This window comes from Neofelis nebulosa, chromosome 4 (assembly GCF_028018385.1).
Source record: "Neofelis nebulosa isolate mNeoNeb1 chromosome 4, mNeoNeb1.pri, whole genome shotgun sequence".
NCBI classification, from domain to species: domain Eukaryota; kingdom Metazoa; phylum Chordata; class Mammalia; order Carnivora; family Felidae; genus Neofelis; species Neofelis nebulosa.
In genome coordinates this window covers 88,807,846-88,830,975 of record NC_080785.1, presented here as the reverse complement: position 1 = coordinate 88,830,975, position 23,130 = coordinate 88,807,846, and the positions used below count along the sequence as shown (strand labels likewise).

At 39.2% G+C, this 23,130-nt stretch overlaps 1 protein-coding gene across 3 annotated transcripts in view; it reads left to right on the top strand.

Moving 5' to 3' along the window:
• The window catches only part of RELN (reelin), a 537,501-nt gene that overhangs the window by 409,270 nt on the left and 105,101 nt on the right, over positions 1-23,130 (top strand). For all 3 annotated transcript variants that reach the window (XM_058725343.1, XM_058725345.1, XM_058725342.1), the window contains exons 26-31: positions 3,032-3,203; positions 3,685-3,885; positions 9,724-9,956; positions 19,795-19,952; positions 21,208-21,415; positions 22,749-22,825. In XM_058725343.1, coding sequence (XP_058581326.1) covers positions 3,032-3,203; positions 3,685-3,885; positions 9,724-9,956; positions 19,795-19,952; positions 21,208-21,415; positions 22,749-22,825 — 1,049 coding nt within the window. The remainder of the gene's footprint in view (positions 1-3,031; positions 3,204-3,684; positions 3,886-9,723; positions 9,957-19,794; positions 19,953-21,207; positions 21,416-22,748; positions 22,826-23,130) is intronic.

The following is a 23,130-nucleotide window of genomic DNA, read 5'->3' as shown; positions in this document are numbered from 1 at the left end:
ATATCAGAAAAAACCCTGTTCATGGTGGCAAATACATAAATATAAGGACTAATTTTAACAAACAATACTAAGCATCTGTGTAAAGACTACAAAATTTCCTTCAGAGATATAATAGAAGACAAATAAGTGGAAAATAATATAACATCTCTAGATAGGAAAACTAAAGATTGTGATATGCAGATACTTCTTAATTTATGTTTCATGCAATTCCAATCAAAATCTTAGTGGAGGGGCCCCTGGGTGGCTCAGTTGGTTAAGCGTCTGACTTCGGCTCAGGTCATGATCTCGCGGTTCGTGAGTTCAAGCCCCGCGTCGGGCTCTGTGCTGATGGCTCAGAGCCTGGAGCCTGTTTCAGATTCTGTCTCCCTCTCTCTCTGACCCTCCCCCGTTCATGCTCTATCTCTCTCTGTCTCAAAAATAAATAAAGGTTAAAAAAAAATTTTTTTTTTAAATCTTAGTGGAATTTGGGGGTGGGGAAGGACTTTGTATCTAGACATATAAACTGGCAAAAATAGCTTAAACTGTTGGGGAAAAAAGAGGAATGCCCCACATGATATTAAAACACACTGTATAACCTAAGGTATTTGAATGGTGCGTGGATAGACAGAAACAGTGAACCAAATAGATCACCCAGAAATTGGCTCAGATGTGTGTAAAATCTTGTATATTAAAAAAATAATAAAAGACACATCAACTATCAATGAGAAAGAAGTGGTTATTCAAACAAGCAGTGTTAGAAAAAAAATGGGTAGGCTCTAGGGGAAAATTATCTATTAGATCATTACCCTACCCCATCAAAAACTGTTAAAGACTAGTTAAAGATTTAAACATTTAAGTTACTTTCTGATCTTAGAAAGAGATGTAAACTTCCTAAACACAAATTCAGTGGAACAATTAACAGAGGAAAGGGCTACTTATGTAGAAATATACTACCTGTGAATGTGTAACTACATACACATGTAACACATGCCTGTCAAAGAAAACAAAGAAGAGAAGAAAGACTGAGAAAATATTTGCAACCAATATGAGAAACAGAGGATTGATGTTACTGTAAAGATTATCGAAAACACCAGTAAGATCCCAATTTTAAAAAATGGGTAAAAGAAATGAGTAGATGTTACAAAAGAGAAAACACAGAGGTTTAATGAAATATGAATAATAGCCAATGTCTGTTGCAATAAAAAAGATATCATTTTTCATCAGTCCGGTGGTCATTTTTTAATGATAACACCAGTGCTATTTCCACATGGGAGCAGCAAGACAGGTCATTCTGCAAACCGTATGACTCTTCCAGGAAGAAATTTGGAAAAATCAGGAGCCTTAAACATGACTAGTTTATTCAACCTGGTAATTGCATGTCTAGGAATTATTTGTAAATCTTTCTAAACCTTTCTAAATTATTTCTAAAGAAATAAACCGAGTCATAGCTGTACACATAAAGGTTTTCAACACAGAATTATTTATAACAGAGAGAAGTAAAATAAACAATAGTATGTCTGTGTCATGAAAATATATAGACAGTAAAATGATCTTAAAAAATAACTATACTGGGGGCGCCTGGGTGGCATAGTCGGTTAAGCGTCCGACTTCAGCCAGGTCACGATCTCGCGGTCCGTGAGTTCGAGCCCCGCGTCAGGCTCTGGGCTGATGGCTCGGAGCCTGGAGCCTGTTTCGGATTCTGTGTCTCCCTCTCTCTCTGCCCCTCCCCCATTCATGCTCTGTCTCTCTCTGTCCCAAAAATAAATAAAAAACATTGAAAAAAAAATTTTTTTTTTAAATAAAAAAAAAAATAACTATACTGACACGAGGATGTGCATATGACATAATATGAAATTTCAGACTGTAGGATGCTGAATTATACATATATTTCACCTATAGGAAAGATTACATGCTTTATTTTTTTTCAACGTTTTTTTTTTTTTTTTTTTTTTTATTTATTTTTGGGACAGAGAGAGACAGAGCATGAACGGGGGAGGGGCAGAGAGAGAGGGAGACACAGAATTGGAAACAGGCTCCAGGCTCCGAGCCATCGGCCCAGAGCCTGACGCGGGGCTCGAACTCACGGACCGTGAGATCGTGACCTGGCTGAAGTCGGACGCTTAACCGACTGCGCCACCCAGGCGCCCCAGAAAGATTACATGCTTTAATGATACATCAAGATGTTAGCACAAGTCAACCCCATGCATAAGATTATGGGTGATTTTCTGTTTCATTTGTTTTTATTTTTAAAAAAAATGTTTCTTCTTAATGTTTATTCATTTTTGAGAGAGAGAGAGAATGAGAGCAAGCCGGGGAGGGGGCAGAGAGAGAGAGAGGGAGACACAGAATCCAAAGCAGGCTCCAGGCTCCAAACTGCCAGCACAGAGCCCGACGTGGGGCTCAAATCCACGAACCGTGAGATCGTGACCTGAGCCAAAGTCCAACGCTTAATCAACTGAGCCACCCAGGCGCCCCATCATTTTTAATGCATAGTAAAATGAAATGGTTTGGAAAAATTTTTAATTCTATTTTAATGTAATAATATACAGAGGAACAGTTTTTTCGAAGTATTTCTTAAAAATGTTATGCCGTTGTCATGGTAATCAAAAGGTTCAGTAAATCAGACTTAGTAGAAATATCTGCCTCAAAAAGTTACAATTCCAAATGGAATAAACATGGCCAGGACTAAACGGACTTACAACTTTAAACCTCTTGATCTGATCTGTCTAAACTTTAAAAAAATGTATCAAGAGATCAGGGGCGCCTGCGTTTCTCAGTTGGTTAAGCATCGGACTTAGGCTCAGGTCATGATCTCACGGTTTGTGTATTCGAGCCCGCATCGGGCTCTATGCTAACAGCTCAGAGCCTGGAGCCTGCTTTGGATTCTGTGTCTCCCTCTGTGTCTGCCCCTCCCCTGTTCTGTCTCTCCCTGTCTCTCAAAAGATCAAACAAAACTAAACTTTCTCTTGTTGCTACTCTTGTTATTTAAACAGCTGCTAAGAAGAAAAACAGCCTTTCCTTTCCCAGCCGTAAATGATTTCCTTTTATGCAGATTCGTCTACCTGGAACTTCCAGCTGCCGCTAAGACCTCTTGCACAAGGTTCCGCTGGTGGCAGCCTGTGTTCTCAGGGGAAGGCTACGATCAGTGGGCAGTCGATGACATCATCATTCTGTCAGAGAAACAAAAGCAGGTCATCCCCATTGTGAACCCGACTTTACCCCAGGTATCTTTCCTATGCCTGAACTCCAAGAAGACAGGATTATAAAAATAGATGGGATTACAGAATTCCTCACTTCCCCCAAAGATTGATTGCTTGACCCTGGAAAATAAGCTTTATAAGTAACATAAGTTTTCTGTATTTGTAGTTACTTTTTTACACTTAATCGTTTTGTTTTCTCTCTATGCTACTAGTTCACAGATTATTTAGATATTTTTAAAAAATGGCTAGGAAGTCTGGCCAAGACATCAAGCACAATTATTAATGTGTTTATAAAATTAGATATACAGTGGCAAAATATTTTCAGTGGTTAAATCATCAGGAAAAAGGGCTTATGGCATTAAAAAAATAATAATTTAGAGATTCTGCTGTATTTTCCTAGCAATACAAATCGTACATGGCCCTGCATGTCATAAACTGAAAATTCCTTTCTTGTTTTCAAAGCTATCAAATTGCCTTTCTGTGTTGTCTGTGTTGTTTCTAATAGAACTTTTATGAGAAGCCAGCTTTTGATTACCCTATGAATCAAATGAGTGTGTGGTTGATGTTGGCTAATGAAGGAATGGTTAAAAATGAAACTTTCTGCTCTGCCACACCATCAGCCATGGTATTTGGAAAATCAGATGGGGATCGCTTTGCAGTAACTCGAGATTTGACTCTGAAACCTGGATATGTTCTACAGTTTAAGGTATTTATGCACAGACTTCTTCCCAGGGCAGGTAAAAGAGCAAACCGTCTCCCAGACTTGTAAGTGACATCGAAAGAACACAAATTTTTCAAACTCTCTTGAAGAAGGGACTCACTTGAACAAAGGTTCAGCATTCTTAGAATGGCAAAGCTCTTTATTTAGCTTTACCCACAATGAAAAAAACTGGTCAGGTTGAAAACTGACCTTTCGATTTTCTATCTGATTATGACTTAATGAATCCCATGCTTCTGAAGGGTAAGAGAGTTCTCTTTTTCAATTTGCTAATGCTTTGGGGACTTATGAGTTATTTTGTTTTTTTACTATAGGATTTTCAAACAACTTCCCTTCCTTTGATTCAGTAAATTTATGCCTTAATGATCACTGCTTTCTTAAAACCTTGCTGTTTTTCAGTACTGTGATAACATGTCTACACATATAGGAGTGCCTGGGTGGCTCGGTCAGTTAGGCGTCCAACTCTTGGTTTCGGCTCAGGTCCTGATCTCCCAGTTTGTGAGATTGAGCCCTGTGTCAGGCTCTGCACTGACAGCGTGGAGCCTGCTTGGGATTCTCTCTGTATACTGTCTCTGCTTCTCCCCGACTAGTGCTCGCTCTCTCTTGCTCTCTGTCTCTCAAAATAAATAAATAAACATTAAAAAAAAAAAAAACACCAAGAACATGTCAACATGTATAGAAAGTATTTACTCTGACAAGCTTTTTTTTCAGAAGCCTAATCAAAATTTCATTTTGTTTATAATAAAATCCCACTGGTGAATTCTGGGGTCGAAAGTAATGCAGTTTTAATGAGCTAGCACAACTACATGGTCCTTACGTAACGGCAGGATGCAGATGGTAAATAATTTACAAATGGAATTATTCAAGAGATCAGATGTTTATAGGCAGCTCTTCAAATATGATTTCCACAGGTCTGTAAACAAGAAAGTTAGTCATAAATAAAATGATTAGTGAAATGTTATTCTTCTCTGTTTAGAGTTTGATGCTAAACTACAGTGGAAAAACCATTAACAGCAGTATACGACTCTATATTAATGTGTTGGTACTGCCTAAAAATGGTAACAAAATAATGGCAATAGCAAAATAGCAAAATAATACCTTGCTGGAATACTATGCTCTTTCTCACTTGACACCTTCTCAATTTCATTAATCACAAAATCACAATACTGTAGGTGTTAAAATCTACAAGATGGCATTCTGGTGTTTAAAAAATCTAAATCAGGGGGCGCCTGGGTGACTCAGTCAGTTAAGCATCCAACTATGGCTCAGGTCATGATCTTGTGGTTGGTAGGTTCAAGCCCTGCATCAGGCTCTGTGCTGACAGCTCAGAGCCTTGAGCCTGTTTCGGATTCTGTGTCTCCCTCTCTCTCGGCTCCTCCCCCACTCATGCTCTGTCTCTGTATCTCTCTCTCTCTCTCTCTCTCTCTCAAAAATAAACATTTTAAAACATTACAAATAAAATAAAATTAAAAATCTAAATCAAGAAAACATTATGAAATGTTTCAAGTACTTAAACAACCAGCAAGAATGCACAATGCCTAAGATAATCTCAATTCTCAAATGACACCAGCAGAAGACTTTTGATTGTTGCTATTAATTGATAACAGATATGTAATATGGGTCATTTGGGGATTGATGATTAATGTATATTTGGAATCTGTGACAAGAACTTGGTGTCATTTGTACAAAGTGCTGGTACATTTTTGTAATGCATGCCATTTGTCAAACACTAGTTGTTAAGAATATAGACATGAAAAATATGGCCCTGGCCCTCAAGGAACTCAGAAATTAGGAAGTGAGCCAGAAGAGAGAACAGTAATTCTCACAAGAGTGTTGTAGTAGAAATAGGCTCTGGGTGGTATGAGAGTACCTGGCATATTGCCTGGCGTGTGGCAGATGCTCCAAAAACATCTGTCAGTTGGAAGGATGGATGGATGGATGGATGGACGGATGGAAGGATGGATGGAAGGATGGATGGATGGATAGATGGATGGATAGATGGATAAGTTGAAATGAAAGGTCTCTGGAAATACAGACTTAGCCAGATGAACAATGGAAGGGGAAGAATTCCAGTTAGAGGGAACAGAATGTGCAAATATACAAAAATAAATGAAAGTGCAAATGAGAAATGAAAATTTGGAAACTCTTAGGAGTTTGGAGTGTGTGCCACAAAGTTGAGAGAGAAAGTTGATCCTCGTTACCTTTATATGGTACGTTAAGCCACTTGGACATTAACCCAAGAGCAGTGAGTCATGGAAGGGTTTTAATACATTAAGTGCAAGAATCAGACCCGTTTTAGAAAGATCCTTCCAGCAGCAGTATAGGTGTCGACTTAACAAGAGGAGAAACTGTAATCAACAAGTGCATTTATTCATTTATTCAACAAATATTTGTAAAGCCTCTACTATATACCAGACTCTGTTTTATGCTCTGAGCATAAATAAGAATAGAGAGTGTGGACTCCAGTGGTGTGGGGTAGTTATCATTTTATAAGGCGTTGTCAGGTTCCCTCACTAATAAAATGACTTTTAAGCTGAGACCTACAAAAGTTAAAAGGGTGAGTTATGCAGCTTTCTGGGAAAGACCATTCCAGGCACAAGGTACAAAAAGTACAAAGGCCTGGCATCAGGAGTGTGCTTGCAAGAGTTCAGAAAATCACAAGGACGCCATTGTGACTAGAGCAAAGAGAGCGAGAACAGGGAGACACATAGAAAAAAGGAGGTCAGACTTGGACTTTTGCTCTGAATAAAATGGCTAGCAGAAGAGACATACTCTGACTCAGGCTTTTAAAGAATCTGGTGACTGTGCTGGGAGTACAGTGGCAGAGGCAAAGGTGGAGACAGAAAGACCAGCTGGGCAGCTATTGCAATGATCCAGGTAAAAGATGAGGACTGTGCAAGAGTGGAGGAGGCGGGGAGAAGTACTCAGATTGTTGACTATATTCTGAGTAAAGAAAGGATGCTAGAGTAGTCATCAAAGTATGAAATGAGGCCAGATTAAAGCACTGCGTGAGATTATAAAAATAAGTAGATGATCTGCGAGATGTGAAAGGGGAAGAGTCAACAGGTTTTGGTGACCTGTTGGATGATAGAATGGATTTTAGAATGACTCCCACATTCCTGGCTCCAGTTATTGAAACTGGAGATACAGGAAGATTTGTTTTAGGGTATGGATGATGAGGGCAGACCTGGGCCTACGGAACTGGGGATGCCTGTGGACTGCTGACATGGAAATACATGGGAAGCAGTTATGGACCTTTCCAGACAGCTGGAGAGAGGCCCGGTCTGGGAGTTGTAGGTATTTAGAAGGAATTTGAAATTATGATGTGAACGACTTATTAAGGAGCATGTATAGAGTACAAAGATAAGAAAGCCAAGAATTGAATGCTAGAAAACATTAACAGTTAAGAAGCAGACTAAATGGTCAATTTAAAAAGGCATAGACTTGTCAGGCCACTGAAAGTGCTGTCAACTTTCCTACTTTAGAAACAATGATGGCCATAATGAAAAGCTAACTGTGTGTGCCCTTTGTAATTACCATCAACTCTTACCAACCAAAAGCTAATGCTTACTAATGCGCAACGAAAGGAATTTGTGCTAAAAGAGTTTAATCATGCATCTGAGATTGTCAAGTCTTTGCTTATATTATTGACATTGAATTATATAAACTTGGATAAATGTATCGCAATAAAATTCCTACTAGCCCAATTATAAAGTCTTCTGAGAGATGCTTTCTAGGGAGTATGGGAGTGAGTATGGGAATAAGGAAAATATAGAATCTTCTTTTGAAAGACTGGATCCAACTACCAATAGTCACAAGTATGAACTGGTTGACCTCTTGATGTCTGGACCAGTATTATGCCTGTGACCCTACCTTTTCTTCATCCTTTATTCTTCAGTCATGATCATGTTCCTTTGAGTGCTTACTTCAGTTTTTTTATACAATTTGACTATTCTTATCTCTAGGCTTATACATTAAAGCTCTATGGTGGCTCCCACCAACAATCTAAATAAGATATGAATAGATCATTCATGTAAGATGGTATGTAATTAAATAGGGGCGCCTGGGTGGCTCAGTTGGTAAGCGTCTAACTCTTGATTTTGGCTTAGGTCATGATCTCATGGTTTATGAGTTTGAACCCCGCTCAGGATTCTCTCTCCATCTCTCTCTGCCCCTCCTCACTCTCACTTTCTCTCCCTCTCTCTCTCAAAATAAATAAATAAACTTAAAAAAAAAAAAAAGATGGCAGGGGCACCCGGGTGGCTCAGTCATTTAAGCGTCTGACTTCAGCTCACATCATGATCTCTCGGTTCGTGGGTTCAAGCCCTGCATTGGGCTCTGTGCTGACAGCTCAAAGCCTGGAGCCTGCTTCGGATTCTGTGTCTCCCTCTCTCTCCACCCCTCCCCTGCTCATGCTCTATCTCTCTCTGTCTCTCAAAAGTAAATAAATGTTTAAAAATTTTTTAATAAAAAAATTAAAAATTAAAACAAATGAAAAAAAGATGGCATATAACCAAATAAATATCAAGAAAAGAGATTGACATTTATAATTACCAAAAAATATAAACTAAAACAGTAATAAAATTACTTGTACATATAATAATTTAGAAAGAAACTGTTTTAAACCTAAATAACATTCAGAGCTGTGGTAAAACTGATTCATTTGAACCCAGCTGATTAAAAATGAACACATACAAATAAAAAAATTTAAAGTGTTTCTGCATTTTGATTCAGTAATACTATTTCTAGGAATTTATCTGGTGATAACAGATCAACTAAAGAACAAACATATATTCTTTGCAATGCTGCATATAATAATAAAACAATATGTTAAATAGAAAGTAAAAGGAAAGTTTTATTTATTTATTTATTTATTTATTTATTTATTTATTTAATGTTTATTTTTGAGAGAGAGACAGAGCATGAGTGGGGGAGGAGCAGAGAGAGAAGAAGACACAGAAGCTGAAGTAGGTTCCAGGCTCCAAGCTATCAGCACAGAGCCCCACACAGGGCTCGACCCCACGAACCACGAGATCATGACCTGAGCTGAAGTTGGTTGCTTACCTGAGGCGCCCCACAAAAGGAAAGTTTAGGAAGTGTGATGACTTCAACAATAACCAAAATGTATGCCTCTTTATAAAGATTAGAAGAGAAAACAGGAAAAAAAAAATACCCATGCTAGGGCATTGGGATTTAAGTTGCTTTATTTATTTTTCTTTTTTTAAAAATACTATTAGTCCTGTGATGACATTCCTCTATATGAGTGCACAGGACAATAACGGTTTTATTTCTACATTATTTTTGCTTATTTGATGCAGTGGCAAAAACTTAGCTCTTTTCATCTAAGTTAGCAATGATTTCTTACTGAGCTTTGGCAAGAAAATGGAGTAAAGATGTTTGTTCCACTGAAAGCAGAAGGATGGCACTCACTTCAGGTAACCTTCATGTCCCGAGGAGGATAGCTCTTTATCTTCTGCTTCCCTCTGTTTATATAGGCCTGGGATCAGAGAAGAAAACCATTTCTTGGCTTCTATGATTTTGTCTATGGCTCCAACCTCAGAGATACTATCCTTCTGTTTTCCTGCCTATAATCCCAAGAAATCCACAAAATGGCAACTGGTCCAGCTTTTCTTAAAAAACGCCCATTGCTCACCTAAAGATTTCTGGAACCTACAGAAGGGTCTTGTTTGGAATTGACCTGAATGTCTTATCATTGTCAATAAAAGACAGACTCAGTAGAAAGGGCCCTGGCTGCTGTAGCACCTAATGTATTAAATGATAACTTGAAATGAAGACCTTTTATAATTCTGTCTTTCCTTTGGACAGCTAAACATAGGATGTGCCAATCAATTCAGCAGTGCTGCTCCAGTTCTTCTTCAGTATTCTCATGATGCTGGAATGTCCTGGTTTCTGGTGAAAGAAGGCTGTTACCCAGCATCTGCGGGCAAAGGATGTGAAGGAAACTCCCGAGAACTAAGTGAGCCCACCGTGTATCACACAGGGGACTTTGAGGAATGGACGAGAATCACCCTTGTTATTCCCAGGTCTCTTGCATCCAGGTACAGTGACCATTCTTATTATGTGCCCTAGGCGTTATTTCTTGGAAGCATATATTTATCTCAATATCATCATTTCAATAACCTACAAGAATTCATATAGTCTAGCCATATCTGTTCACAAAATAAGGAAAAGAGCCCTAGGGCAAAGTTCCCAAAGCCCAGGTGTGTGTTGAGGTGCACATGCACCCATGCATGCTTGTGAAACAGATTTACTCATTCATTCATTCATTCATTTATCCAACAAATATTTATTGAGCACCATTCTGGGCACTGGGACAGCAGTGAACAAAAGATGTTTAAAGTCCAAGGGAGTCATAAGGCATTATTATATCAGACTTTGACTTCATATAGATTTTTGATAATTTAATACCTACCTGTGTGGGCAATTTGAGATATCTTGTAATATAAAAGATCCCTTTAGGGGCTCCTGGGTGGCTCAGTCAGTTAAGCATCCTACTTCAGCTCAGGTCATGATCTCATGGTCCGTGAGTTCGAGCCCTGTGTCAGGCTCTGTGCTGACAGCTCAGAGCCTGGAGCCTGCTTCGGATTCTGTGTGTCTCTTTCTCTTCCCTTCCCCTGATCACACACTGTCTCTCTGTCTCTCTCAAAAATAAATACATATTTAAAAAGATTTTTAAAAATTCCTTTAAATAACTATAAAAATAATAGAAAGATTAAATATCAATTGACAGAGAAATGAGATAAATGGATTAAAAGAACTTGAAGGAATTAGTTTCATTAATAGGGCAATAAATTTAACTCTTAGTTTTCTGGCAGCTAGGACAAAGGGGAAAAATATATAGTCATTTAGTTCTCATGTTTGGATAAAAAGAAAAAATTCATTCTGATTTTTAAGAAAAGGATAACAGGGCGCCTGGGTGGCTCAGTCGGTTAAGCGGCCGACTTCGGCTCAGGTCATGATCTCGCGGTCCGTGAGTTCGAGCCCCGCGTCAGGTTCTGTGCTGACAGCTCAGAGCCTGGAACCTGTTTCAGATTCTGTGTCTCCCTCTCTCTGACCCTTCCCCGTTCATGCTCTGTCTCTCTCTGTCTCAAAAATAAATAAACATTTAAAAAAATTAAAAAAAAAAAAGGATAACATTTTTTCCATGCTTAGTATTCTAAAATAGATTTATAGCATGTATATGTATCCTTATGCCAGGTAAAGTAGATATCAGTATTTTTAACTCTATCATTTTATGAAAGATAAACATTCTTCAAGCAGACACTTCTTAATTGAATCCCAGGATGTAGCATTAAATCGTGACTAAGTCAAGGCATTTCTGCGGAGCTGAGATGATATACATCTATCTACTCGTATAGCTTTCTGGTTGTGACTTCATATACACTTGGAATATTCATTAGTGCCATTCAGCAATATTTCCAGCTTGCTTGCTTCCTTCCTAGAATATGGTAGGATTATATTTTCCCCGCATCTTTAAAAGTTTGATGCGATCTAATAAAATGTGAATGGAAATCAAATGTGTGGTTTTTAAGAGCCCGTGTGGATTTTGTCATGTTCTATGCTTTATGAAAGCATGTTTTGAGATGTAGTTTACATCAGTCTGGGTCCCTTAATGTCTACAACAAGCAGACTTCCTTGCCAGCCTACACTGGACATACAGCAGAAGCAAGAAATAACTTTTGTTGAGTTAAGCCACTGAGATTGGGGATTGTTGGTCACCACAACATAGCTTACCTGCTCCAGACTGATAACAGTGGTAAAAGCATAGCAGTCAATAGGAGTGGTCTATTCATAAAGTTCTTGGAGACCATTCTGTCTGTGACAACTTTCACCTAATTGATCACCAAACTTATTGTTCCTCATCTAGCTAGAGAAGCTGGTTATGTTCTTCTGCCTCCGTCAGTACGTAGGTATGCATCTTAAAAAATTACACCACAGACTTTGGTAGACAAACTTCCTAGGTAGGGAAACAATTTTAGTCAAGGATGTACAAGTTTCTGGGTTAATCTCTTAAACTTTGAAGCATAATCTTTAAACCAACTTTCCTAAGAAAGTTTGTCAGTCAGTGTATCTAAGTCAACTAATAATTTTTTTGTCTTTATATGCCAGTGTTCTTTATAGTATATTAAAGAGAGAAGATTTGATGTATAGGTAACAAAGTTGATGAGTTGGCCTTCTTCAGCAAAATTTAAAAATTTGACTTACATTCTGTTTTAGTTAGGCTACAGGCCTAGCTACTGTAACAGAAGAACAAATACAAATGCTTTTTACAAGGCTTAAACAAGGTAGAAGTCCATTCTTTCTCATATAGCAGTCCAAAGGTGATCAGTTCAAAGCTGACTGGGTGGTTCTGCCATTCTGAGCACAAGACTCTCATCTCCAGATCCAAGGCAGCTGTTCCAGATCTTGTCCTCTCTTAACCAGTAGAAGGAAAAAGGAGTCAAGGATGCATGGATACATTACTTTTTTATTTTTTTTTAATTTTTTTTAATGTTTGTTTATTTTTGAGACAGAGAGAGACAGAGCATGAGCAGAGGAGAAGTAGAGAGAGGGGGACACAGAATCCGAAGCAGCCTCCAGGCTCTGAGCTGTCAGCATGGGGCTCGAACTCACAAGCTGTGAGATCATGACCTGAGCCGAAGTCAGGAGCTTAACCGACTGAGCCACCCAGGCGCCCCATACATTACTTTCTTAAAAAAAACCATCCTACTCCTTGTTTATATTCTTGAGTATAGCCTAAGATAATATATGTACAGTTATCTGTCACAATGCAACCTGTCTCTCCAAAACTTAGTAGCTTAAAGCAACAATGATTTACTTCCTCATGGTTTTGTAGGATTATCTGGGTAGTTCTGCTGCTCTCTCTGGGCTCCATCACGTAGCTGCATTTGATTGGTGAGTTGGTTAGTGTTTGGGCTCAGCAAGACCTTTCTCTCTATGTCGTCTTCATCCCAGTGTTTTTTACAGTTAGGTGGTTCCAGAGTTCCAAGAGAACAAAAGTAAAAACTGCAGGACTATCTTATTTGCCACATCCAATTGATCAGCGCAAGTTACGAGGCCAGTCTAGATTCAGAACGTGGGAAAACAGACTCCTCTTTCTGATAGCAAGTGCAGAAAAGTCACTTTATAGAGGAACATGTACACAAGGAAGTGTGATTCATTGGGGGTGTTATTGTAACAATCTACCATAGTGTGTTACTAGTCCCAGTGACTCACATCTCTTCCAACAGCCAAATGTATTCACTCTCCTCCCAAGACCCCCCAAATATCATTCCATCACAGTATCAGTCACTAGTTGCTGATCTTGTGATCTCTATCAGGTCAGGGTATGGCCATGGATCCCCGTAAATGGCTCCTCTTGATCTAGAGACCTGTGAACTAAAAAAACAGTTATCAGCATCCAACATACAATGGCGAGACACTGACAGGAAAACTACAATAGACACTTCCACTCAAAAAAATAATAATAATCATAAGGAAGGAATGGGAATCACATAGCAGCCACTGGCCAATAGGAATTCTGAAATCCAGCAAGGTACTTGTTATTAGGACTCCCTCCTCCATAAGCAAGGTCTAGGACAAGAAAGTGGCCTTGATTAAGTTCTGTTCCTTAGGAGTCATTCCTTAATTTATTGTTCTTCTCAGCTGTTGGTTCTACTCTGTAGGCTTCAACCTCTGAGGTATCTTTCCTTTGACATGAAAATTTATCTGTGTTTGTATCTTAATAGCCATCTCATCCTGCTTTCTGCCCATCAGAAGTTGAGCATGTAACAGTGTAGCCCTGTAGTCCTCACTACCAGCTGCCTGCCTCCCCCCCTCCCCAGCTATCCTTTTCTGAAACATTGGCTCAACCACAGCTCTTCCAAATATATAGTGTAGCATGCTGTGAAGCTGGGGAACATCGAGTGGTGTATATTTGCTGCAGTGACTAGCAAGCATATCCAGGTGTTGTAAGACATCACTATGAAAGCAGTGGTAAAGCCACATATGAGAAATAAAAGAAGGTTTTCCTCAATATCACAAAGTGAGCCAATATTTTGAAGCTCCCAACATACCAATATTTTTTTGGACCTCAGCTGTTGGAAGAAGAAATATTCTTCATTAGAGTCCAGCTTCCTGGCTAATTTGAATACCATCCAGCTTGCTGGTTGATGGCATGTTGGTGACAAAGAGCTCTCTACTGAAGAATAGTAAATATATTTCCACTTTAAGAGCTGTTGTTTCTTCTGCAATATGTTAAACTCTGCTATCTCCAAATGCAGTGTTGGAAAGCTGAGAATTTGAAGTGTGAAAATTGTTAAAATTGGGAGCTATTTTGCCACGAGGCAACATGCTTATAATAGTTACTAGAACATTGCTCTTTCACAAATAATCGTAACCTGATTTTCTCAAAGGAGCATTTTGTCCTCATATTCATTCTCTTGGTTCTTGCCTACAAAGGAGACATGTTGGTGACAGTAGCTACATGCCGGTATATCCCTGACCCACGGCAGTGTCCCCAACCATACAGTCTGTCATGTCATGCAGCCTTCTGTAGGTTCCCTATGCAGAATGCAAAATGTTAATATTTCGGGGGCGGGAAGAGGTGCCAGAAACACAATTGCCTACTATTCTGCAGAATGTCTCCTCCACTGCCACCATCACCTGTGAACCTCTGCACATGACCAGCAGATGCACAGGAAGCTTCTTGGTTTGAAAGGCTGATGTGCATCTGAAATGTGGTGGTGGAAGAGGGTGGTATAGAAATTGATTCTCCTGTTCACCCAGGCATCCTCTGAACAAAAGTAATTGGGAAAGGAGACAGAGATAGAGTCTTCTACTGTTTCCTTATCTGGGAAAGCAAAACCTCTGGAAGGTTTTGTTTAAGATTTGAATGGTCAAGCCACACTATGGTTTATTTCTAGTAAAGTGACATAAAACTGAACTGTGTCAGGGGTGCCTGGGTGGTTCAGTTGGTTGAGCATCCGACTTCGGCTCAGGTCATGATCTCACAGTTTGTGGGTTCGAGCCCTGCATCAGGCTCTGTGCTGACAGCTTGCTGAGAGCCTGCAGCCTGCTTCAGATTCTGTGTCTCCTTCTCTCTCTCTCTGACCCTCCACCACTCATGCTCTGTCTCTCTCTGTCTCTCAAAAATAAATAAATGTTAAAAAAAAAATAAAAAAAAAACTGAACTCTGTCATTTCCTCAATCTTCATGTCCTCCAATCCTTCCCAGACCTTCCTGACTATCAGATCAAAGATGCTCTTCTGGCTCTATGTCCTTCTCAATAGTAGTAGTAATCAGCATTGCACATTTACATTACTTTATTTAGGGTTCCATTGAGGTATTTCCTCATTTGACTATGGGCTGCATGATGGCAGGAACCTTGTTGGGTTTTTGTTTCCCATTGTATACATAACCCTAGCACTATGTCTGGCATATTGGAGGCACTTGGTAAATGCCGGTTGAATGAATGGATATTGAATGAGGAATAAGGACCAACAGTAGGTGATTAGCTACAATGAAGATGCCTCCCTTTTTAAAATATATTTTCCAGGGGCGCCTGGGTGGCTCAGTCAGTTAAGCGTCTGACTTCAGCTCAGGTCATGATCTCACGGTTCATTGAGTTCGAGCCCCGCATCGGGCTCTGTGCTGACAGCTTGGAGCCTGGAGCTGCTTCGGATTCTGTGTCTCCCTCTCTCTCTACCTCTCCTCCGCTCTCACTCTGTCTCTCAAAAATAAATAAACATTAAAAACAATTTTAAAAAAATGTTTTCCAAAATAAATTCCATGCTGTTCAGAAAAATCATTATTCTGCATTCTGCTGTGTCTCCCTGAAAAGGCACGGATAGCTCATTCCCACATGTGCACACACACATTAATAGCATGAATAATTTCAAGACTATATCTCCACTACTTTAAAAAAGATAAACTATGTGGAATCTAGACATGCTTATTAGCTTAACTTTGGCCTACTTCTTTTTGTTGTTGTTGTTGTTGTTGTTGTAGCTATAGCTTTAAAACCATAATTTATTTCATATTTAAGAAGAGTAAATAAAAGTAAGATATACTTGTGGTCTGGTTCTGCATACAAGAATGGGTAACAGTCTCGTTCTGGTTCCTGCAATAAATTCAATTGGAAATTTATTCTGTAGGTGGACAGCATAATACTTTGTCTTTGACTAACTTTCTCCATTGTTCCACCATAATATTCATATGAGTAGTATCAGTACCCAGAGAAGAACTAGTCCAAGGATGAAAGTTATCCAGTCTTCAGTTGACAAAGCCATTCCAATAGTGAGCAGTGAATATCCTAACATAGAGAGAGGGATGAATTCATGGTGCCACGTCAAGAAATTCCTGGGACACCTGAGTGGGTCAGTCGGTTAGGCAGCTGACTCTTGATTTCAGCTTAGATCATGATCTCATGGTTCATGAGTTTGAGCCCCACATTGGCCTCCATGCTGATTGCGCAAGGCCAGCTTGGGATTCTCTCTCTCTCCCTCTCTCTGCCTCTCTCTGGCTCTGTCTGAATGAATGAATGAATGAATGAATAAGTAAGTAAATAAATTAACTAACTTAAAAAATTCTCTGCATACCAAATCTCTTATAACATGGTAGAAGCATGTGGGATCCCAGGTATGGTAGATTTTTGCTGGTATAAAAAGAGGTTTTCAAGCAAAGATTCAGAAACAGTTTGATGAACAAGTATCCTATTATAAGAAAACAGCTCATAGGCAAAGAATTAGAAGGCATTTCAAGAAACAGACAAGATAACTTTTAACTGTCAGAAACCACCTATTTCTTCAGAGAAGAAATGAAACAGCCACCTCACTTTGGCCTATTTCTTTCTTTCCTTCTTCTGATGGTCTCTCCATGATGACAGTTTTTTTGTTTTTAAAACGTTTATTCTGGGGGCGCCTGGGTGGCGCAGTCGGTTAAGTGTCCGACTTCAGCCAGGTCACGATCTCGCGGTCCATGAGTTCGAGCCCCGCGTCAGGCTCTGGGCTGATGGCTCGGAGCCTGGAGCCTGTTTCAGATTCTGTGTCTCCCTCTCTCTCTGCCCCTCCCCCGTTCATGCTCTGTCTCTCTCTGTCCCAAAAATAAATAAAAAAGCGTTGAAAAAAAATTTTTAAAAAACAAAAAAAACAAAAACAAAAAACACGTTTATTCTGGTTTGAGAGACAGAGAGCAACAGAGAATGAGCAGGGGAAGAGCAGAGAGAGAAGGAGACACAGGATCTGAAGGAGGCTTCAGGCTCTGAGCTGTCAGCACAGAGCCCGATGCAGGGCTGGAACCCACAAGCCATGAGATCGTGGCCCGAGCCAAAGTCGGACGCTTAACTGACTGAGCCACCCAGGCGCCCCCATGACGACAGTTTTTTAGTTAATTTCTTAGTAGTCCTTCTTTTCATTCCAGCAACCCTGAGGTTGCTAATTTCTCGTGCTCAGTTCCAAGACTGTGCAGTGGAGAGTAGGACAGAGCAGCAGTAGGCATCGGGAACCAGGCACAACTTAGAAAAATTTAAATGAAGCAAAACTTGGCTGATGTCATGAATGGTTAAAACTTTCTTGCTTTGGTTTACACCTGCCAACTAAAAGCCATCCAGCAAAGATAAAGAGAAGGAAAAGAGGTACAATGTCTTGCCCTATTTCTTTGAAATATGGGCTCCCAGCTAGGACTCTTAGCTATGATTCATCATGTCCTGGACTCACCCTATTAACCAAATAATTCATTATTTTGTTTTGTTTTGTTTTTTCTTTATTTAAATATGGATTCCTTAATTCTGAGCTCCTGAGGTCTTATACCTTCTCAAATATCTAACAGTGCACTCTGCTTCTTGGGTCAATAGGAGTCTTAGACCTAGGGGTGCCTCCTCTCTCTGGCCAGACCAGACCCTCGTTCTCTTATTGTTATGAAAATAATAGGGACTCCCAAGAAACAGATGGGTGAAAGTGTTTCACTTGCCCTTCATTCATTATCAAATTACCCAAGCATCTAGATCTACCCAACAGTGGGAATCTTCAACCTTCTAAATGCTTCTGGGCCTCAACCTGAGCCTGCTTCTTCCATGAAAGTAGGGCAGTCAATAGAGATGCCCTGATCTTGCCCAAATAGGAGGACTTAGAGTAGAGGAAACTTGTTCTTACCTCCTTCTTACTTTCCATGGGATAGAAGTTGTGCATCTATTGTTTCTCTGTATTATAGAAACAGAAAAGGAAGAGATAAGAATGACTTTTAATCAAAGAGGACTTGTATCAGAGAATTGGCATGTTTTCCTTTTTATCAAAAGATACACCTGTCTTTTGAGAGGAGCACAGGAGCCTTGCCATTTTCCTTAAAGGCAGCAATTGGCAAAAGCTGCTGATCATTAATTCCATTTACTTCCTTTGAGAGGAAAAACATCTGCACAACCTAAATAACATTACAACCCCAAACGGAGGAATTCTCCCCAGGTCCATGACACTACCACTGTATTTTCTTTTTTCTCTTTCTTTCTTTTTTCTTTTTTTTTTTTCGCTTTGTCTTTTGTCTTAAAAAATAAAACCAACATATTTTGAATTAGCTTCAAAGGAAATAAAAGATGTTTACCTACCTCTTAACACACTGAAGAATGTGTGCTAAGACTTGCAGTAATAGGTGATTAATCTCTGAACACTTACCTAGTAAACAACATTTTTGGTTACATACTGCAGATTTGCCAAGAGTGGGTAACTTAAAATAATGAAGAAAAAAATCCAGGTTGATGGTTCTGTGTTGCCAAATAATCAAAGCTATGAAGAGCTACAAAGAAATGAATTCTGACACTACTGTATTATTTCCACAATAATGGAGAGGACAAGGAACCAACTTTGTCTATAGTTATCCTTGACAATCTTCATTAATCTTTAAGATTCTTTACCCTTATTTACTAAGAAACTGGATTCACTCACAAGTCTATAAATATTGGCAGCAAAATTAATTGGACTCCGGGTAACCTAATCCATCTTCCTTCTCTGATGTCAGTAGAACTGAGAAGGAAGAGGTGTTTTCCTGGTGTGATATTATAGATGTGGATGGGTTTCCATATATTTGAAAAGAGAGATGTCCTGAAGGGATTGCAAAGGCTGGGAAGCAACTGGGACAAGTGTTCATTTGGCAGTGTCCAGAATGTTGTGGAGGAGGAAGCACTGGGCAACAGCCCAGCCCACTGGTGTTCCAGGATTTTGAAGCACTGGAACCAGGTCTCTCTTTTGTTCATTGGCAGAAACCAGTGGTCACTGGCAGCCCAGCTGGTTGCTAAGAGTCCACAGAATGAGTGTCTTAGAGATTTGAAGTTGAGAGATGAAGAGGGAGCCAACAGGTAGGAGTAGCATTGTTAGTATGAACTTAACTCTTTCCTGTCAGAATCACATCAGTGGCAAATAGCTAGAGTCCCCCTTATATGTCTTAACAAAGAGCATTCTATTTCATGGCCTCAAAAATTCCTAAATGGCCTCTTCTGAAAATACCCATAAAATTAGTGCAATGGAAGGGAGAAATACTAATTAAGTGAAAGGAATACCTTTCTGGTTTCTGTTACTAAAAGAGTATGAGATGGAAAATATACAAGTAAAAACCTATATTACATTTCTGGCCATCAAAAATCTTCTGTACCTGATAATCCTCCTGGTATTGAAACATTTAGGCTGAAGAAGAAATAAACAGGCTGAGAAAGAAAACAGGCTGAAGAAGAAAAATAGGCTGAGAAAGCTGTGAGAGAGACACCTTATTATGAAGGTCAAGTGTCCAATCAAGAAGACATGACTTTCAAATAAACACTAATCTTTTTTTAATTTTTCTGAACCGCTCTGTATTTCAGTGCTTTTGTATGCAATGTTGGTACAAGAAACACATGTGTTTGTTTTTTCCTGACAGTAAAACCAGATTCCGATGGATTCAGGAGAGCAGCTCACAGAAGAACGTGCCTCCCTTTGGTTTGGATGGAGTGTACATATCCGAGCCTTGTCCCAGCTACTGCAGTGGCCATGGGGACTGTGTTTCAGGGGTGTGTTTCTGTGACCTGGGCTACACCGGTAAGGCCACAGACATGCATCTGGTGGTTTGTTTGTAAAATATTAATCTCTGGTTACTGTATGCCATGTTACTTCTTCCAAGGAAACAGATTCTGAGATGATTCTTCTTTAAGTCCTAATTGTAGGAATTTGCCACCCAGGCCCTTGAAGTGCTAAGATATTCTGTAGTTTTGAGCTGCCTAAGGAAAAAAACCATGGTAATGCCAATTTCACTCCCTAAAGGAGATTTATTTATTAGTAAACTGATAGTAGTTAACATTGCTTTAGGCTCTGCTTTATGAGGCACTATAGTAAGTGCTTTTCATTTCATCTCACTGAATTCTAACAAAAACCCTATGCCATTGTACATACTATTATTGTCCTTGTTTATATTTGAGGAAACCAAGACAGAGAGGCTTAGTATCTCTCCCGAGGTCACCCAGCTAGGAATTGCTGTAGCTAGGCTTCAAACTCTAGCAAGTCATTCTCTAGAACTCAAACCTAAGCTCTTCCTTGACCACTTGGCTGCAAGGGGCTCTCTGTGTTCTTTACATTGCTTTTTATACGGCATGTAATTTTATACATACAAAGTAAAAATCAGTGTAAGAAATGATAAATCCAGGGCTGCCAAAAGAGGACTTTACAAGAGAAATATTTCTGACCATGGTCACCGTTGGCTGTTGCTACAAGAAAAATAAAAAGGGAGCTGAGATTAAAGAGTAAAATTGGAGAAAATGTTACAAGCTTCAAAAATATTTTTGTAGAGTTTTTCCTGGAGGCAACTTCAAAAGGATTCCTCCCAGATTTTCAGTGCTCTGCCCTTCTTCTGGCGCATGACCAAAGATGAACATATGTTGTTGCAGGCCTTCTGTGGAGTGCCCAGCCACTCCTGGTTTCAAGGGTGTGTTTTTTTTAATCTGAGATTAACTCTCCTTATTGATCCTCTGATAGAAGGACAGCAAAGGAACACATTTTATTGTGGACAAAATCTATTTGTCAGTTTGCACAAATCCTCTGAGTAGCAAGAACCATGGAAATGTGTGGTTCCCAGTGTCTCTCTACTAAGGAATAAAAAATGATAGAGGTGGAATAGTGTTTTGTAATGATAGTAGTGATGGCTGTACTTCAGACAGACAATTGTGAGATACAGATTTCCATGTGGCTTCTTTCCCCTAACACCTGTGGAAATGCTTCTTTAGCTCGGGCTCTGAATGTACCTTCTGATGTTTTATGATTTCAACAAAGCCTCTCTCCTGTGTATTTCTTTTCTTGGAAGCTGCACAAGGAACCTGTGTGTCTAATGTCCCTAATCACAGTGAGATGTTCGATAGGTTTGAGGGGAAGCTCAGCCCTCTGTGGTATAAGATAACTGGAGGCCAGGTTGGAACTGGCTGTGGAACACTGAATGATGGCAAATCTCTCTACTTCAATGGCCCCGGGAAAAGGGAAGCAAGGACTGTCCCTCTGGACACCAGGAGTATCAGGTGAATAGTTTATTGGTACACTTCTCCATGAAGATTCACCATGCCTTGTGGTCAAACCTAAAACACTCTGTTATCCTATTGAGGACTTACATAATAAGGTTTCTCTCTATATATTTTGATATTTAAAAATGAAGTATAACTTCAACTCCATAATAAAATAGTTTCTGCAAAATGTATACCACAATTCATTAACCAGCCTACAGACATCACCAAAGTCTGTGTGTCTAATGTATGTCAGCTTGGTTGTCTAAAGTTCATTGTTACTATGAAGACTATTTGATATTATTTTCATATATGCCAGGTGAAACAAGGATTTTTTTTCAACTTTAAATTCTGTGTCTGAAAATGGTACATTCCGTTTATCGAAGTGTATTTGTATTCACTTATTAAAAACTGTCCCAGGGGCACCTGACCGGCTCAGTCGGTAGAGCATCCGACTCTTGATCTCAGGTTGTGAGGTCAAGCCCCATATTGGGTGTGGAGCCCTCTAAAAATAATAATAATAATAATAAAATAAAAATTAAAACTGCTCCTGAAATTTAAAATACCTACACTGACACCTACTGGTAAAATAAAGAACTGCTTAGTTTTAAGGTCAAATGAAATAGTAGCACACCTAAAATAAAACTGTGCTTTTTGTATTATCAATTAAATTATTTGAGAATCGGAAGAAGGGAAGCAGAAGAAATATTTTAAGCTCATATGCCTTGTCCTCACTAAAATCTGGGGTTCTGTGTCACGTTTTTTCTGCCTTCAGTCTCATTCCCTTTCCTTCTAAGTTGTCACAGTGGGCTCCTGTCGTGTAGGCCCTCTCTGTTGGTTTACTATGGATGGAGGGCTAATTTACATCACACTGAATGAGTGTCAGCTGTGAAAAATTAAACCATCCAAGTCTAAGTCAGCAATATAAGTAATTATGTGGCCCTAAACGAATGCAGCATTTGGCTTCTTAATGTTAGTTTTTTCTTCATCCTGAATTTCCAAGAATAGTATGATCTCAATCTAAGGAATGACCATTTCAGTGATTTCACTAAATTATGCCAGACTGTCAGAATGAAGTAAAGTTCAACTGTTTCCTTTTGTTTAAATCATTGTTGCAGAATAAAATTAATGGTTGTTAGGAAACTTTTTAAAATGCTTATAGAATTAACTTGCTACATAATCTATGCAGCTTCTGATTTTCATATGCCCTTTGTGTTTAAAAGTAACATTTCAGAATTACAGAATGTTTTTTTAAATTTTCTGTGTCAAAACACAGAAGGTTAAATCTCTTCTGAATTTGCCTATTTATGAATAAACTGAAGTTTGGGTTTTGGGGGTTTTTTTTCACCAGACTCGTTCAGTTTTATATACAAATTGGAAGCAAAACTTCGGGGATTACCTGCATCAAACCAAGAGCTAGAAATGAAGGTAAGTTGCTATATCTCTATAGAAATTATAGTTACTATTGGCACATTAGTGTTTTTTCTTCCCAAAGTTTGGCCAGGATTTTGCAAACTGAGACACTTTCTTTCTCTTCTCTTTTCCATCATTAAATGGGTAGCTGCATGGAGCCATGATGTCTTAGGTTCCTCATCTAGATCCTTAAGCCTGAAAAGCTCATGGATCCTATCAGAGTCTATTTGTTTTAAGGAATGCAATTCCTTTATAACTTTCAATGGGAAGAAAAAGAGACTTTTACATTTAGTGCGGGGCTAGAAGTTTTTGCATAGGGT